Source organism: Pristiophorus japonicus, chromosome 6 (genome assembly GCF_044704955.1).
Source record: "Pristiophorus japonicus isolate sPriJap1 chromosome 6, sPriJap1.hap1, whole genome shotgun sequence".
Classification (NCBI taxonomy): domain Eukaryota; kingdom Metazoa; phylum Chordata; class Chondrichthyes; family Pristiophoridae; genus Pristiophorus; species Pristiophorus japonicus.
The window spans coordinates 169459758-169479095 of record NC_091982.1 but is presented as its reverse complement, the minus strand read 5'-3'; the positions used below and the strand labels follow the sequence as shown (position 1 = coordinate 169479095).

Below are 19338 nucleotides of genomic sequence, written 5' to 3'. Positions count from 1 at the left end.
GCGCATACTCACAGGTGCATACATTATAGCAGGCTGTAATTAGCAGGGTACTGAAAGGATCAGTGCTTGGGCCTCAGCTATTTACAATCTATATTAATGGCTTGGATGAAGGGACTGAGTGAAACATATCCAAGTTTGCTGCTGATACGAAGCTAGGTGGGAAAGTAAGCTGTGAGGAAAACGCAAAGGGGCTGCAGTGAGATATAGACAGGTTGACTGGGCAAGAACATGGCAAGTGGAATATAATATGGTGAAGTGTGAAGTTATCCACTTTGGTAGGAAAAACAAAAAAACATTTTTTGAATGGCGAGAGGCTGGGAAATGTTTACATTTAGAGGGACCTGAGTGTCCTTGTACGTGAATCACAGAAAATTAACATGCAGGTACAGCAAGCAATTAGGAAAACAAATAGTATGTTAGCTTTTGTTACAAAGGGATTCGAGTATAAGAGTAAATAAGTCTTGCTACAATTATATAGGGCATTGGTGAGGCCGCAAACAGTTCTGATCTCCTTACCTAAGGAAAGATATACTTGCCTTAGAGGGAGTGCAGCGAAGATTCACTAGGATGGGGGGATTACCCTATGAGGAGAGATTGAGTAGACTAGGCCTATATTCCCTAAAGTTTAGAAGAATGAGAGGTTGAAGCATATAAAATTCTTAAGGGGCTTGACCGGGTTAATGCTGAGAAAATGTTTCCCCTGGCTGGGGAATCTAGAACACGGGGTCACAGTCTCAAAATAAAGGGTTGGTCATTTAGGACTAAGAGGAGGAGAAATTTCTTCACTCAGAGTTGTGAATTTTTGGAATTTTCTACCCCAGAGAGCTGTGGATGCTCAGTCATTGAGTATATTCAAGACAGGTCGATAATGTTTTAGGAACAAATGTAATTAAGCGATATGGGGGTAATGCGTGAAAGTGGATTTGAAGTGGTAGATCAGTCATGATGTTAATTGGTGGAGCAGGCTTGAAGGGCTAAATTACCTACTCCAGCTCCTATTTATTATGTTCATATGTAACACTGATTTTTTCTTTATAATCATCTCTTTGTTTCCTTTGCAGGCACTGTAAGAATTGAGATGTTTCGAAATATGCAGAATACAGAAATAATTAGGAAAATGACTGAAGAGTTTGATGAGGTGAGTCTCCAGTATTTCAGTGAATAAATGCACCATGGTGAACATACAAATCGGGATGGTCCCAGGTTTGACCCCTGATCTGTTGTTATATGATGTAATTGTCAATGCTCTTTTGCAGCGAAGTTTAATATTGGGTACAGTAAACTCTCCTGTAGAAGTTCAAAATCAGTTTTTAAAAGCTCACTAATAGGGCAAAAAGCCCTTTTTTTTTACACCTAAGTAATGTAAATTGCAAGTTCAAAAATATTTACTAGTGATATTGCTGTAAATTCAAGGATATCTGTGAATCCTGAGTTGTATATTTTTTCCAAAGAATTAAAACTGCTACAGTCAAGGGAAAGTCATGTTATTATTTAGAGGCAAGATTATGTTACATAGGCTATACAATGCAGAAACAGCCATTAGGTCCAACCAGTCCATGCCGGCGTCTATGCTCCACTCGAGCCTCCTCCCATCTTTCCTCATCTAAATCTATCCTTAGATGCATCTATACAATTCGCTTCAACCACTCTGTGGTAGTGAGTTGCACATTCTCACCACTCTTTGGTAAAGAACTTTCTTCTGAATTCCCTATTGGATTTCTTGATGACTATCTTATATTGATGGCCTTTAGTTATGCTCTTCTCACCAAGTGGAAATGTTTTCTCTGTATCCACTCTGTCAAAATCTTCCATAATATTAAAGACCTCTATTAGGTTAGCCTTCAGCTGCTTTTCAAGAGAAGAGAGACCCAGCCTATTCATCCTTTCCTGATATGTATACCCTTGCATTTTTGGTATCATCCTTGTAAATCTTCTATGCACCCTCTCCAGTGCCTCAATATCTTTTTTTATAATATGGCGACCAGCACTGTACCCGAAATGAGGTTCTTTCGCCAATAGTTTGTTCAATTGCCATGTTAGAGTGATACCAGGTAGCCACAGTCATGATTTGGATGATTACAAATTGAACCCACAAATGCGTTTGTAACATTTCCCTTTACACTTTACCCCATCTCTTCTCTCCCCCCCGCCCCCCATCCTTACCAATTTGGAAAGGTATAGTCATCCAAACTGAACATTACTAGAATTGTGAAATAGCAATAAACTTGAATATGGTTGCTACTATTTTTGATAGGCTGGCCAACCAAAAATTCTTCATGTCCCTGGCCCTTTGACGTTGGAAAAAGCTCCATTCAAATGAAATCAGTCAATTTGAAATCATTTCCTAAGCATCTTATAAATATTTTTAATTTCATGTTGAAATGTAGTTCTCTAGTATTCTGTTACAATGATGATCTAGAAATGATTTTAAACAAGTTAGATATGTTAACTAGATCAAGCCTCTTTGAGTTTTTGCAAGCTTCCTCTATAGTTGATTAATGGAATGATGCTGTTTTGAACATTATTTACAAATATGTTTGTAATTGGTCTTTTGCCACAAATGTGGACCAAGCAAAACTTGCCAGAAAATAGATGGCTGTGTATATAGTAAATAAAACTGTGGCGCTTCACAGCAGTAAATTAACAGACCATTTAATGACATTAAATCAAGATTATAGTTTGGAGTTTATTTATTTACAGGACAGTGGAGATTATCCTCTAACAATGCCTGGTCCTCAGTGGAAGAAATTCCGATCAAATTTCTGTGAGTTTATTGGAGTGCTGATCCGGCAGTGTCAGTACAGTATTATTTATGATGAGTACATGATGGATACAGTAATTTCTCTGCTAACTGGGCTTTCGGATTCCCAAGTTCGAGCCTTCAGGCACACCAGTACATTGGCTGGTAAGTTGACAATTTTGTGCACTGAATAGTTTTACGTGAAGGATACTTTGTTCAGATGCGGAGGGACATTTATTGTGATGTATGACTTGTTAAACCCAGAATATAAATTATTTAGGGGTACATTTGTAGTTCTTTTTGTGCACACTACATTTAAAGGGCTACATGACTTTATTTTCAGATTCAGCTCTGACAACGCAACACTCTTCTGTATTTGACTTTAATTATGGCCCCAATGCAGCAGGTTTGAAGTTTAAAGCAAATTGCCTCTTCCCGAGCAGAAGAACAACTTGCATTTATATAGCGCCTTCAATGTAGAAAAATATCTGAGGCATCATCAGACATAATTGGCTGTCAAAACAAAGCAGGAGCTATTGGGAGGAGTGACCAAAAGTTTAGTCAAAGAAATGAGTTTTAAGGAGGCTCTTAAAGGAATTACGGTAATTGGAGAGTTTCAGGGGTGAGCTGTACGACTGGAGGAGGTCACAGAGATTGGGAGAGCAGTGAGATCATGGAGGGACTTAAACACAAAGATGAGAATTTTAAATTGGAGTCATTTGGGAATCGGGAGTCAATGTAGGTCAGCAAGGTGAATAGGTGAGGGGGATAGGGAGGCCGGCCAGGAGAGCATTGGAATAGTCAAGTTTGGAAGTGACTTGCAGTCTGGAAAACAGCTCGACTTGAGTCAGTGCTGGGTAATGAATGCATTACATTTGCTGATGTCATTAACATCCATTTCAATTTTTCAAATGCAATTAATCTCTCTCTGATCTTCTGGAGCAGATTTTTAAATAAAGGTTTTGGGGGATTAGTGCTTTTAAGTTTACCTTCAGATTCTTTAACAACTAAAATGTTGACTAAAAGAATTTGGAAGGTTTGAGTTAACATACTTTTTTATGTGTTGGCCTCTATTTGAATTGTGATTGGACTGGTAAAGTGAAGATTGGCTTTGTTAATTGGCTGTAAGATACCTATCTGAAATATGTTTGTGCAATCTTGACAGTTCTCAACAGGTCTGACCTCCACAAATGAAAATTTCCCACAATTCAAAGCAAACTGGTCTCATTCAGGCTGCAAAGGGTAGCTTAGATGGTCTTTTTTAAAAGTTTGTTTTAACTTAGTATAGCAATAACGTAAATCTAGAATATGGATAAAGTCAATGTGCATTTAAACTTTTCATTTGCTTTACATTTTCATCAATATTTGATGCGACATTCCGTCAAGTGCTAACTGTTATTATTGACTTGCATCAATTTGCTTTGCAGCAGTTCCGATTTTTGAAATGGATATTGCTCTGTTTAATGTATGGATTTGTTATACCCCAAACTAAAAGTATATTATGTTAAGAATGGATTTTGTTGGGGTTACTTAAGTGCAGTTTGGTGTTCACCCATTAAAAAACATTATCTTGCTCAAGTAGTTTTGTGGGGACAGTTATTTTTGTGTTATCTGAGGACTTAATCAGACATTGTTTATGGTTTGTTATTGCTGCACTTTGAACTACAGGCAAGGAACTTCAAATAAAGAAAAAAGCAAATTCACTAAGTCACTTGTTTACACTGATGTGAGCTCAGTCTTCAGCCCAAATTCAACATAGCATTTGCAGTTTGTTTTAGAGGTGATATTTAAGTTATTCAGTTAAACCTGACCTTGCATGAAACATGGGTCCGAAATTTGCGGTCAGGATGACTGCAAACTGACAGCATTCGCCATCATTCCACATTTGAAACCGACTGCAACTTTCGGATTTGGCACATGCGCAGGTAGAAATACCAAAGTTGCGTTCAGTCATTGACAGCTCCGAAACGGGCTGTGATCCCCAAACCCCTCCCCCAGAGCCGGCAATCTGTGTAATCAGCCAGCTCATTGAAACTGACAAAACTGTTGGCTCTTCCGCAGTAAGTACGCTGTTAAATTCCCTACTTAAAGTTAGACCCAAAGGGATTAGGTGTAACTGGGGTTTTGACAGTGTTTTGACTGCTAGACTAACGTTAAGGTTCTAGAAAACTGATTTTTATTTTATACAGTGTGAAATTTGTCCATTTTAATAAAAATTAAAATTTTTAAGAAACTTAAAAAAAAAATGTTAATCTTTGTTTCAGATTTGTCTTTTACCCATACAAGAGCCCCAATATTTCTTTTGCTCTCTATTTTTAAAGAATTTTAAGAGCATATTCACTTCCTTGTTCGCTGCCTGAGAATTCTGCCTTTTGATTGGCTGCTTAGACAGCCTGCTGACGTTGTCGCAGTTCGAACAAGGGAATCCCCACTACAGTCCCTTGAATTGAAGGTTGGGAAACCTGAAGTGCTCGACACACGGATTGTAAGATCTTTGTGCGAAGCATATTTCGGGACCAGCAGCAAACACCTTCGCTTCGCTGCTAAAAATTCCAAGCCGTGATATTTTCATACACTGCAGAGAGATATAAATATGACTGAGCTTGGCCATTTGCACATTACTACATTGCATTGATTTGCAGTTAACATTTTAACTTTTTTCCCTCACAGCTATGAAGCTGATGACTGCATTGGTGAATGTGGCCTTAAACTTAAGTATACATCAAGATAACACACAAAGACAGTATGAGGCTGAGAGGAACAAAATGATAGGCAAACGAGCTAATGATAGATTGGAGTTGCTTTTACAAAAGAGAAAGGAGGTAGGTCTACTGGTATGCTTTATTGCTTTTGCAAATGTTTCACATTTGGGCATATATAGCAATAAATGCCTGAAAACTATTTAAATATGCAAATGATGGAAAGAGGAAGTGTACATTTTTTCTAGTAGAATATACTGTAATCATGTTAACTAATTGACTCAATTAGTCCATAGCTAAGAATAATATACTAGTGTTAATATGCACTAAGATTTCTACATTTATTTTGAAATATGATTTATCCAGATGAATTACTACAGACACAGACCTGTGTAGGTCTAGAAGTTATTAATCTGTGAGCAAATATTCATTTTATGCAATCAGACTACACCAGTTGACTCAGAAGCTGGTGACTCCATTTTGGTAATGTTATTTGTCAAATCACTTTTATTTTTCCATATTAAAAATGGGCACTGTATTTGAAGTATTTTTATTACAATATGAAATAAACCTTAACCAATAATAACTGGAAATAGAAAAAACTTAATGCTGGAAATCTTAAAATTTAAACCAGAAAATTCTGAAAACTGCTGGTCCGTCAGCATCTGTAAAGAAAAATGGCAAGTTTCAGTTTCAAGTGTGCACCCTTCATCCGAACTGAAGACTAAAAGATAAGGAAGTATATTCGTGAGGTTGGAAAAATAGAATGGTAGAGTAGAGAAAAATACTCCAATCTCTGAAAGAAAGCTAGCGGGTTCATTGATCTGCAACCTGCTTGATAGAAAACTGTTAAATGACATAAAAGGTCATCGGTGAGGTGATGGAAAGAATAAGAAGAATATTCAAGAGTGACAGAACATGGTAGAGGCCCATGTAAACAAACAAATGAGAAAATAGAAAAATGGAAGAAGGAACAAAATCTGCAAATGCAACAGGTTTATAATAAAACAAAAATGCTACCAAGGCACATTGGGTCTGTCATTTCGGAAAATATAACAAAACAGGTTCTGACTAAGTTTGTTAGATGACCGCTTTGCTGAACTTCTTCATTCCATCCGTGTGTCCCTAACCTCCCCCTCCCATTCTCACTTCGGCATCTCTCTCTTTCCGGTCCTACACTGCAATGCAATGCAAGCTTCAGTATCTAATTCTTTTCCTGCGCACTTTGCAGCCTTTTGCTCTGAACATAAAATTTATTATGTTCAGACTGTAGCTATATCCTCCATTTTCTTTACAGCAGAGCATGCTGGTGAGGTAGTGTGGGTCTGTAGTTGTCTTGGGAGAGGAATTATGGGCTGACATTTGGCTGTAGGCGCTTTGTCAGAACACTGTACTGGTTGGAGGAGAGAATAAGGCTTTTTCAATAACTCCATGGCAGAGTGAGACAGTAGTATTTTAGTTTTAACCAAGAACCTGACAGTTCCTTGCGTAAGAAACAAAAGTTGAAAGTTATTAGCAGATGATGATTTACTTTTAGTCAGCAAGTAGATGTGCCATGAATCCGAAACAAAAACAGAAAACCATTTGAAACATTTAGCAGTTTACTTAACTTATTTTCCTTTTTCAATAGATGTTAACATTTCAAATATACAACCCTTCATCAGAACTATAATTTTTCTGCTTTTGTCAGATTTACAGGATCTGCAGTATTTTACTTGTGTCATGTATAGGATGAGTGTGGTCATTATTTAGCAAGCTAGCACTACAGCACTTAAAAATTGATAGATTCATAAAAACTTGCAGCACAGAAGGAGGCCATTCAGGCTGTCGAACCTGTGCTGGCTCTTCGAAAGACCAGTCGTGCTTAGTCCCATATCCCCATTTTTTTGTCCATAACCCTGTAAGTTGCTCATCCTCAAGTACCTATTCAACTCAGTTTTTAAATTATTTATGTAAAATGATAATGAAATAATGGAACACTAGATGTTCGTTCTTTGGGCTTAACTTCTCCAATCTTCTCCCCCCGCCCAATCCCATTTATCTTTTCAATTATCTCTTTCCCCACTCTCATCCCTTCTGTTGTACGCAATCACTGCCTCTTTCTGTATCGCCCCCAAAATATTCATTCCATTCACAAATAAGGCTCTGGCTAGCTGTTGTTTATGCCTCTGTCGACAGCCTACATTTTTGTGAAAACCCAGCTTAAAAGTGGTGATTCCTTCCCCCTCACAAGTCTCATCTCCTGGCTGTAATTTCCATCACGTGTCTTGTCAAATTGTCACACTGGTAGAGAAGCCCTTCTTATCAAGGTCCACTTTTACCTCTTTCCCCATTCCTCTGGCACTTTCTCATTCAAACAGGTCACACAGTTACATCTCTCGCACCTCTCACTTAAAATCCTTGTTGGATACCACACACCCAAGCGCCATATTGATTTCCATAACCAAGATACATTTCACTTCTCTCCTCCGTTTGCCTTTGCACAGAGTGATAATTCAGCCTCGGTGGCTTCAACCTGTACATAAATACCCTTTGATGCATCTATTCTCCTATTCTCTCTGTTTCACCCATACCCCCTAATTTTCATCCTCGGTCATGCTCCGTCTCAAACATTGACAAAGTTTATTCTGATAACTGCTCGACTGGCCTTTCACCCATTGCACCTCTAACGGTTGACCTACTCAACTGCTCCCTCCTCTCTCTTTTTGACACAGTAGTTCTCACTAAATAGTGTATCTGGTATGCAGCTAGCATAGACCTTTACCAGATTTGGCTTGACCATGTCAAACATTGCAGTACTTAGCTCTACTCAGTGAAAGCCTCCACTTACTCCAGAGCTATCATGGAAGGCAGCCAGAAGTCCCTTGAATGCATGTTTAACTGTTTCCACAAACCCCTTCCACCCTCATCTCCAACATCAAGTATAAGGAGCTTGTGGGTTTTTTCATTTTTAAAAAGTCAGACCATCTATATAGCTACCTCAGCCACAATCATCTCCCCTTCCTCTCTTCCCCTGCTTCTGATTTCCCACCAATTCCTGTGCAAATTCCCCATCGCTTTCAAAACCACAGCCACCCATCTGTTCTATAGACCTAGTTCCCAACTTTAACTTTCTTTTCTCTCTAAGAGCTTCAGACATATCATTGCCTCGCATCTCAGTCTTCTTCTCTCTCAAAACACCTTCTTCAGTCCAGCTTCCCGCCTTGATGACAGCACTGATCAACTCAGATCAAAAAAACAAAATTACATACTCTACGATCAAAATTGTGTGTTATTCCTCCTCGACCACTGCTGTGTTTTGTATGGTCAACACTCCATTCTCATTGTATCTTCTCTATTATACAGCTATGTAAGGCTGTTGATGTGTGGTCCAGAAACACCTGTTCATCTCCAGCACTGGCTTTTCTTCTGAGCCCTGCACAGTGAGCTCTTGAGTTCCCGTAGGTACCTTTCTTGTCGATGTGCTGTCCCCTTGTAGCATGATCTGGAGTCAGCTTCCATAGGTATATTGCTGATAGCTAGCTCGATCTCTCCACCACTTCCCTCAATTCTACAATCGCCTCTGTGCTGCTAGACTACTTGTTTAACATAAAGTCATGATGAATCAAAATTCAGGAAATGGAAGTCATTGTTTTCAGGTCCTGCCATAAACTCTGTTCCATTGTCACTGTCTCCATCTCCCTATTCAGTAGCTCACTCAGGCTGAACCAGTTCTACAAAATCTTGGCACCCATTGCCAGAACTGAAATTCAAACCCACATCCTAATCACCAAAACCACCGTTAAAACATTGCCAGCCCCCACTCCCACTTCAACTTGCTGTCACTGAAATCATTACCCATGCTTTTTTCAGCTCAACATGTAATTTCTTCAATATTCTTTATACTGGCCTCCCATCCGCATCCTCTATAAATCTAGCTGCCCATATCCTACATATCCTCACTTGCCCATCACTCCCATTCTTGCTGATCTACATTAGCCTCCTAATCCTTGATGCAGTTGATCTAAAATCTTAGTCATTGTCCTCGTCTTCAAACCCCTCATGGTGTCTTCCCATTTTATCTCTCCAACCTCTTTTATCCTTTCTTGCACCCTTCAATCCTCCTGACACTGGCCTTTTCTGCATCCTGCCTTCTCTCTGCCCCATACAGAGCTGTCAGCCAGCTTGACCCTTCACTGGCTATTCTTCTCCAAAACTCAACTACTTCCTTCGCCTTTTAGAACCTTCACAAGACCTATTTTTGCGACCAAGATTTTGGTTACCTCGCCTTCCACAATTTTTAGCATCTGTTCCCTAACTGCTTTATTTTTATACATCCAAGGTGTTCTTGACAAAATGATTAGTTTCATTGGGGCTAAGTTTCCTCAGGAGTTGCCCCTATTTTTTTGGAGCAACTAGTTTTTTTTTGGAGTATCTTAAAAATCGCAATTCTCCTCATTTAGTTTGCTTCAGTTTCAGTGAGTTAGTTCAGTTTCTTTTTAGTTCAGTTTTTTTCCCAAAAGGCAGCATTATCAGCCATTTAAGCAAGTTTAGGCAACCAATAGTTACTCCAAACTAACTTAGGCTAGCGTATGTGTCCACTTTTGTACGCTCAGAAAAACCTTGCGGACACTTCAGAAATCAGGCGCAGATAGCCAGGGATTGGGTTGGGGGAGGTGGGGGGAAGGAGGAGAAGGGAAGTTAGAGGATTTTCCAAAGCGCTAAACACCTTCACAACAACATGAAAGAAGCACAAGTACATTTAAAGCACTAAACAAAGCACAAAAATAAGCATTCAATAACAAATTAAAAAATACAAGGAAAGCACTAAACAAAGCACAAAAAGTAATAAGCAATTAATTAACAAATAAAAAATAGAAGGAACTCTGCACCTAAAGCACCAAGACCAAAGTAATAAGCAATCAATAACAAATAAAAAATAGAAGTCCTACTTTATGTGAAGGGAAGGCAGCGGGCCGCCGATGAGGGATTGGAGGGTCGGGGGGGGGGGGGGGGGGGGGGGGAAGAGAGGAGGAGGGTGGTGGGGAGAGGAGGAGGGTGGAGAGGGGAGAGGGGGAGGGAGGGAGGGGAGGAGGAGAGAGGGGGGAGGAGGAGGAGGAGGAGGGAGGGGGGAGGGGGTGGGGAGAGGAGGGGGGGGGGCAACGTTAAACAGGCGAACCTGCCCAGGTCCCATCCTACTCCTGTCTTGCCCCCAATCTCTTTGCTTTCCTGCTACCCCCGCCCCTCCAAACATCTCCGAAATAGTGCCAAGGAACACTCAATGGCCTCCGTCATCTTCCTTCTTGATGGTCACTTTTGCCAGCTCCTTCTCCCTTTCTTGTTTGGCTTTCTGTTCCCGGGATCTCCTGTCTCTGATGACGGACATTGCCATCTGTTCCCTCGCAGGTCGCGGCGGGGAGCCCATTCGGCCAGGGCTAGGGGCGGCGTGCTTCGGGCACCTCCCACACAGCACACGCACACACAATCTGGGGGCGAGGAGCTACTGCACATGTGTGCACACTCCAGCGCGCATGTGCGAGGTCCCAGCACTGTTTTCAGCGCCGGGACATGGCTCCGCCCCCCATGCGTTCTGCTGCGCTACGCCAGGGCCCTACATCGCTGCTGCTGCGTGGAGAATACGAAGGTAAATAATAGGCGCGTTTCTGTTCTTAAAAAGTCGCCACACCTCATGGAGGTGCGCTATTCTAACCGTGGGTGCAAACTTGGGCCCAATGTTTCATGTTTCACGTTTCACGTTTGCTTTTCCTTCTGTCAAACTGTTCCACTGTACCCTGTTTCATTGCATTTTGGAGCATTCTCAGCAATTTTAAAACAAATGTGAGAGTGGAAAATTAAAGGCGAAAATACATGAAAGAGTGGGTTGAAGAACTGTATGGTTAAGGAAGCAACCATACAGTTCTGAGGATGTGAGAGACAATGAAATGGCTTCAAGGATAAGCAGAGCAGTTAAAGAACTGGGGTCTGGAGGGCAATGATTTAAGGAAGGTTGACTGTTGCTTAAAACCATGCCCATTCTGCAGAACCAGTAATTTAATCCCACTGAGTTCAGAGGAGAAAGAAAGCAGTGGAGGCAGTTAAGGGATTTGATTTCACTTATTGGCTGTCGACAACAGCTTTTGGATGGCATGGGTGTTTACACGGAGGCTGCTGAGGAATTTATCACCTTCAGTTTTACTGTTTTACCCCAATGGGGAAACACAATGCTGAATTATTTGCGTAAAATTTCATTTATTGGATGTGATCTATTTACAGCGGCTACTGAGAGATGGCAACTGACAGAATTATACTTTAAAGCCCCATGTCAACACAATTCTGAATGGCCTACTTTACTTCAAGGCAGTGGACAGATTGTTGCAGTTTTACAGTTAACACTTTCTAACTATCCTGCCTTCCACCATATCACAGACCTTCCCTTTTGTTCTTTCCTCCCCTCCCCTCCTTTCCCTGCCTCTGCACTTGCTTAAAATCTGTTACATCTCTAACTTTTTCCAGTTCTGACGGAAGGGCATCGACCTGAAACGTTAATTCTGTTTCTCTCTCCACAGATGCTACCTGACCTGCTTTTTAAAAAAAATTCGTTCCGGGATGTGGGCGTCGCTGGCAAGGCCAGCATTTATTGCCCATCCCTAATTGCCCTTAAGGTGGTGGTGAGCCGCTGCCTTGAACCGCTGCAGTCCTTGTGGTGAACGTACTCCCACAGTGCTGTTAGAGAGGGAGTACCAGGAGTTTGGCCCAGCGACGATGAAGGAACACAGCGATTTATTTCCAAGTCAGGATGGTGTGTAACTTAGAGGGGTACATGCAGGTGATGATGCTCCCATGCACCTGCTGCTCTTGACCTTCTTGGTAATTGAGATCACGGGTTTGGGAGGTGCTGCTGAAGAGGCTATGGCAAGTTGTTACGGTGCATCTTGTACATGGTGCACACGGCAGCTACGGTATCCCGGTGGTGGAGGGAGTGAATGTTGAAGGTGGTGGTTGGGATGCCAATCAAGCAAGCTGCTTTATCCTGGATTATGTCGAGCTTTTTGTGTCTTGTAGATGGTGTAAAGTCTTTGGGGAGTCGGGAGGTGAGCCACTCGCCACAGAATACCCAGTCTCTGATCCGCTCTTGTTGCCATAATATTTATGTTGCTGGTCCAGTTAAGTTTCTGGTCAATGGTGACCCCCAGGATGTTAATGGTGGAGATTTGGCGATGGTAATGCGGTTGAATAACAAGGGGAGGTGGTCAGACTCTCGCTTGTTGGAGATGGTCATTGCCTGACACTTGTGTGGCGTGAATGTTACTTGCCTGAATGTCGTCCAGGTCTTGCTGCATGCGGGCATGGACTACTTCATTATCTGAGGAATTGCGAATGGAACTGAACACTGTGCAATCATCAGCGAAAGTCCCCATTTCTGACCTTATGATGGAGGGAAGGTCATTGATGAAGCAGCTGAAGATGGTTGGGCCTAGGACACTGCCCTGAGGAACTCCTGCAGGGGCTGTATGATTGACCTCCAACAACTACAGCAATCTTCCTTTTTGCTTGGTATGACTCCAACCAGTGGAGAGTTTTCCCCTTGATGACACACTCTGCCAAATGCTGCCTTGATGTCAAGGGCAGTCACACTCACCTCACCTCTGGAATTCAGCTCTTTTGTCCATATTTGGACCAAGGCTGTAATGAGGTCTGGAGCCGAGTGGTCCCAGCAGAATCCAAACTGAGCATCAGTGAGCAGGTTATTAGTATGTAAGTGCCACTTGATAGCACTGTCGACAACACCTTCCATCACTGCTGATGATTGAGAGTAGACTGATGAGGCCATAATTGGCTGGATTGGATTTGTCATAATTTTTGTGGACAGGACATACCTGGGCAGTTTTCTACATTGTTGGGTAGATGCTAATGTCCAAGCTGTATTGGAACAGCTTGGCTGGAGGCGCGACTAGTTCTGGAACACAAGTCTTCAGCATGACAGCCGGGATGTTGTTAGGTCCCAAAGCCTTTGCTGTATACAGTGCGCTCAGTCGTTTCTTGATATCACATGGAGTGAATCAAATTGGTTGAAGACTGGCTTCTGTGATGATGGGGACGACAGGAGGAGGCTGGTCTGGATCATCCACTCGACTCTTCTCTTTTGTACTTCTGTGCTGGGTTTTGCCATCATTGAGGATGGGGATATTCATGGAGCATCCTCCTCTCGTTAGTTGTTTAATTGTCCACCACCATTCACCACTGGATGTGGCAGGACTGCAGAGCTTTGATCTGATTCGTTGATTGTGCGATCGCATTGCATTGTTTATAACATGCTGCTTCTGTTTAGCATGCATGTAGTCCTGTGTTGCAGCTTCCCCAGCTGGGCACCTAATTTTTAGGTACACCTGGTGCTGCTCCTGGTATGCTCTTCTGCACACCTCATTGAACAAGGGCTGGTCCCCTGGCTTAATGGTCATGGTAGAGTGAGGAATATGCTGGACCATGAGGTTACATGTGGTGGAATACAATTATGTTTCTGCTGATGGCCCATAGCGTCTCATGGATGCCCAGTTTTGAGCTGCTAGATCTGTTATGAATCTATTCCATTTAGCATGGTGATCGTGCCACACAACACAATGGAAAGCATTTTCAGTATGAAGATGAAACTTTGTCTCCACAAGAACTGTATGTCAGGACTGACATATGAAGAAAGACTGGATCGACTAGGCTTATTCACTGGAATTTAGAAGAATGAGAGGGGATCGCATAGAAACATATAAAATTCTGACTGGATTGGACAGGTTAGATGCAGGAAGAATGTTCCCGATGTTGGACAAGTCCAGAACCCGGGGTCACAGTTTAAGGATAAGAGGTAAGCCATTTAGGACCGAGATGAGGAGCAACTTCTTCACTCAAGAGAATTGTGAACCTGTGGAATTCTCTACCACAGAAAGTTGTTGAGGCCAGTTCGTTAGATATATTCAAAAGCAAGTTAGATGTGGCCCTTACGGCTAAAGGAATCGAGGGGTATGGAGTGAAAGCAGGAATGGGGTACTGATCAGCCATGATATTGAATGGTGGTGCAGGCGCGAAGGGCCAAATGGCCTACTCCTGCACCTACTTTCTGTGTTTCTATCACAACAACCAATGCTGTCATGGACAGATGCATCTGCAACAGGTAGATTAGTGAGAACGTGGTCAAGTAGGTTCTTCCCTCGTGTTGGTTCTCTCACCACCTGCTACAGGCCCAGTCTGGTAGCTATCTCCTTCAGGACTTGGCCATCTCGGTCAGTAGTGGTGCTACCGAGCCACTCTTGGTGATGGACATTGAAATCCTCCACCCAGAGTACATTCTGTGCCCTTGCTGCCCTGAGTGCTTTTTCCAAGTGGTATTCAACATGGAGGAGTACTGATTCATCAGCTGAGGGAGGGTGGTAGGTGGTAATCAGCAGGAGGTTTCCTTGTCCATGCTTGACCTAAAGCCATGAGACTTCATGGGGTCTGGAGTGAATGAGGACTCCCAGGGCCACTCCTTCCCCACTGTATATCTCTGTGCCGCCACCTCGGGTGGGTCTGTCTGTGTTGCCCATGGGACAGGACATACCCAGGGATGGTGATGGAGGAGTCTGGGACATTGGCATAAAGTTATGATTCTGAGTGTATGAATATGTCAGGCTGCTGCTTGACTAGTCTGTGGGACAGCTCTCCCAATTTTGACAAGTCCCCAGATGTTCGCTAAGAAGACTTTGCAGAGTTGACTGGGCTGGGTGTGCCGTTGTCATGTTTGAAGCCGGTGTCGAGGTCGATGCCGCGTGGTCTGTCCAGTTTTATTATTGTTTCATGTAGCTTATTTCCAGCATTTTCTGTTTTTATTTCAGATTTCCAGCATCCGCAATATTTTTTGAACATATTTTCCTAAACAAGTTCCATTTATTTTTATGTTGCTTTTCAGAATTAGGAAAGCAAGGTTTTCATGCTGAATTGTATTTAGGATGACAGCAACAGTAATAAAATAAACTTGAATGAGATCGATGCAGTAATTGTAGCAATTAAATATGTGATTAAAACAAAGATGAACTGAGATTAAAAATTTTCACCAAGATTAATTATGATTCCATTTTTTTAATCATTTGACAGGCCTAAAGAGAATATATGATGTACAGATGTAAAGTTCATTGTTTGTTCATTGTTTATTCACACATAATTGATTATGGTATAAAGTTGTGAGCTGGGAAGGACAGAGAACACCAAGTAGCAAAAGTTTGAACATTTCGTTCAAATTTTCAGGGAGACTGGGTGACACATTTGACAGGACCCTGGCTTTTGACCACTGGGACTTGGATTCAAATTCAGCCCATGAAGTGTGCTTGGGTAGTCTCAATCCACTTCCTCGTGGGCTTATAGCACCAAACAGCTCCTAATTTAGCACGAATGGATACACACAAGGGCTACAGAATGGCTGGTGTGGAAAATGGGTAAATGCCTCACTCATTCAGTAAGGGGTGTTCTTCTGTAATTGGAGATGAGATGGTTTTAGTTTGCATTTAGCTGTATTATATCTGAGCTAAGAATGCTTGATGCGACACTGGGTGGCTGAAATGGAAGATTCATCCTCAGCATGAATAATCCCTCACCTTGATGAGCACAGGAAAAGGAAACTCTTAAGATTCAGCAAGGTCTATATAAACAGTATCTTCTCTTCCCCTGCAGTGAATGAACATTTTTTTAATATAGCTGTCGATTTCTGGTAATTAACTGCAGATAATTCAATAAAATTGCCACGATTACAGCATAATTGATTCTTCAGCAAAGGAGCACATCACCGTGTATCAATTGCATAGAACATTTTGGCCATTATTCTGCCATTGCACTTGGTATCTGCTAAAAAAGCAAAACCAAAGTAAAAGTACCTCTTACCAACTCCACATGTATTGCAATTGGACTGATTTCAAAAGCTGTTCACCTTCTGCCTAGTTGAAATGACTATTGTAAACATCCTGAATTTCCTGTGTTTCAACTGATTACATCTGACCCATTCAGCAATTGCTCCAGAACACTGATGATTCTCTTGAGAACAGTTGGAAATACATAACTTGTTTTGCGTGGCTTATTGGCTTGTCCTTATTATACTATAAAAGCAATTCCTCACACGTCACGAAGCTGAAGGAGAGAACTATGCTTGGCAGAACTTTTGCATTCATCAAACACCCTTTTTCACCTTTCACACTTTTGACATATTACAATTCACAGTTCATTCCATATAGTTTTTTTACTTTTTGGCTTCATTTTTAGCGTTTCAATTTGTTGAGCTATGTTCTAAACTAATAATTATTTTATTTCTGTTCAAATAGATACGGTTTAGTTCATTTCCTTGACTCTCTTATGCACCTTTTTATTATGTCTCCCTTTAGCTTCAAGAGAATCAGGATGAGATAGAAAACATGATGAACTCTGTTTTTAAGGGTATATTTGTACACCGATATCGGTAAGTGATAATGTCTACAAAACTCGGTTGAGAAATAATTTGGAACTATTAGATTTGTTACAGTAATCAGTTATTAATCCTAGACTTGACTATTCCAATGCTCTCTTGGCCAGCCTCCAATCTTGCACCCTACATAAACTTATGCTCATCCAAAACTCTGCCTGTATCTTAACTCTTGTTCACCCATCACCACTGCGCTTGCTGACCTTCACTGGTTCCCGGTCCGACACTGCCTCAGTTTTAAAATCCTCATCCTTATTTTCAAATACCTCCATGGGCTTGCCCCTCCCTATCTCTGTAATCTCCTCTAGCCCAACAAGCCTTCGCGATCTCTATGCTTTTCAAATTCTGGACTCTTGCGCATCCACGTTTCTATGTTTCTATCCCTGATTTTAATTGGCAGCCGTACTTTGGAATTCCCTCCTTAAACCTCTGCCCCTCTACCTCTCCTCCTTTAAGATGCTCCTTAAAACCTACCTCTTTGACCATCTTTTGGTCATCTGCCCTGATATCATCATCTGTCGTTATCAAAAATGTTTTTATTGATGGCGCTCTTAAGTGCCTTGGGACGTTTTGCTACATTCATTGCGCTATATAAATGTAAATTGTTTATTGTATTGTCATGATTGTTTTAACTGTGAATATGTACCAGTCAAGATTGATTTCCAACAAATTACTTTGTAAAAAAGGAACTTGAAACAAATTTATTGTTTTATCCTTGAGATTGGGTACAGTTCTAAGAATAATTAACTGCTTGCTCTGCATTTTCTTCTTTTTATAGTTGCTCTTCGTATATTAGATATTTACATATAATATTTTGTAGGATAAACTTTCAGGAAATACTTAGAATAGAAAGTTTGAGAGTTTAAGATTGGATTATACTGTTTCCTAGTGATGCAATTTCGGAGATCCGAGCCATCTGCATTGAAGAAATTGGTGTGTGGATGAAGAGTTACAGTGATGCCTTCCTCAATGACAGTTATTTAAAGTATGTGGGATGGACACTACATGACCGGGTGAGGATCGTCATTCTGACCTGTATTTTGGGATGTAAAACACATGTTTTGTAGTGCTGTGCTGTAAGTGCCCCTTAGGTGTCCATGCGTTGAACCATACTTTGGGGAAAATGCTGCTTCAACTCTGGCAGCTGAGTTTACTCAGTACTTGTGATAGCAGTAAATGGCATACTTGTATTCTTTGCAAAACACATTAGAGGCATCTAATGGTAAAGGGACTGCATCCCTGTGATGACCCGTTGCTACTTATGGTGCAGAATACTCAAATTTTTGTAAATCTTGGAGTTAATGCAAAAAAAAACTATGTAACAAGGGTAGGAACAGGATTAGGCCATTTAGCCCCCTTGAGCCTGTTCTGTCATTCAATGAGATCATGGCTGATCTGTGAACAACTCCATGGGCCTTTGCCCCATATCCCTTAATACCTATGGTTAAAATAAATCTTACCAATCTCAGATTTAAAATTAACAATTGACACAGCATCAACAGCCATTTGCAGAAGAGAATTCCAAACGTCTACCATCCTTTCTGTGTAGAAGTGTTTCCTAACATCACTCCTGAAAGGTCTGGCTCTAATTTTTAGGCTATGTCCCCTGGTCCTAGATTCCACAACTAGCGGAAATAGTTTCTCTCCATCAGTTTCTCCCTATCACTCACCTTAGTATCTTGAAAACTTCGATCAAATCACCCCTGGAGTCCAGGCATCATTCTATTGGGCCCTAAATTCCGGTCGGAGGCTTCCTTCGGATGAACGCCACCGACCCGAGAATTTTTACCGAAAATACCTGGTGATCCCGGAGTCGCCTTGGATTGCGGTTGGAGGCTTTCTCTTCCCGCGCATCGGAGCGCATCCACGTCTTCCAGGTACGCATGGAGAAGCTGGAGTCACGTTGGCCTAGACAACCAATCACGGTTCAGTATTCTCATTGATTGCAGTGGAACTCCGTATCTCCAAGTTCTTATAGCTATCAATGAGAAAAAACACCCAAACACAACAGTACAAAAAAAAAACTCAATTCCAAAACCAATTGAAGTTAATCAAATGTCCTTGTGCATGAAACACAAAGTTAGTATGCAGGTACAGCAAGTAATCAGGAAGGCAAATGGAATGTTGGCCTTTATTGCAAGGGGGATAGAGTATAAAAGCAGGGAAGTCCTGCTACAACTGTACAGGGTATTGGTGAGCCCACACCTAGAGTACAGCGTGAAGTTTTGGTATCTGTATTTAGGGGAGGATATACTTGCATTGGAGGCTGTTCAGAGAAGGTTCACTAGGTTGATTCCAGAGATGAGGGGGTTGACTTATGAAGATAGATTGAGTAGGTTGGGCCTATACTCATTGTAGTTCAGAAGAATGAGAGGCGATCTTATCGAAACATATAAGATAATGAGGGGGCTCGACAAGGTGGATGCAGAGAAGATATTTCCACTCATGGG

The 19338-nt window shown here is 41.5% G+C and overlaps 1 protein-coding gene across 2 annotated transcripts in view; it reads left to right on the top strand.

The window, feature by feature from the left end:
• Window positions 1-19338, top strand: part of stag1a (STAG1 cohesin complex component a) — a 190770-nt gene that overhangs the window by 131932 nt on the left and 39500 nt on the right. For both annotated transcript variants that reach the window (XM_070883373.1, XM_070883374.1), the window contains 5 exons: window positions 1062-1138; window positions 2701-2905; window positions 5411-5562; window positions 16812-16885; window positions 17778-17901. In XM_070883373.1, the coding sequence (XP_070739474.1) occupies window positions 1062-1138; window positions 2701-2905; window positions 5411-5562; window positions 16812-16885; window positions 17778-17901 (632 nt within the window). The remainder of the gene's footprint in view (window positions 1-1061; window positions 1139-2700; window positions 2906-5410; window positions 5563-16811; window positions 16886-17777; window positions 17902-19338) is intronic.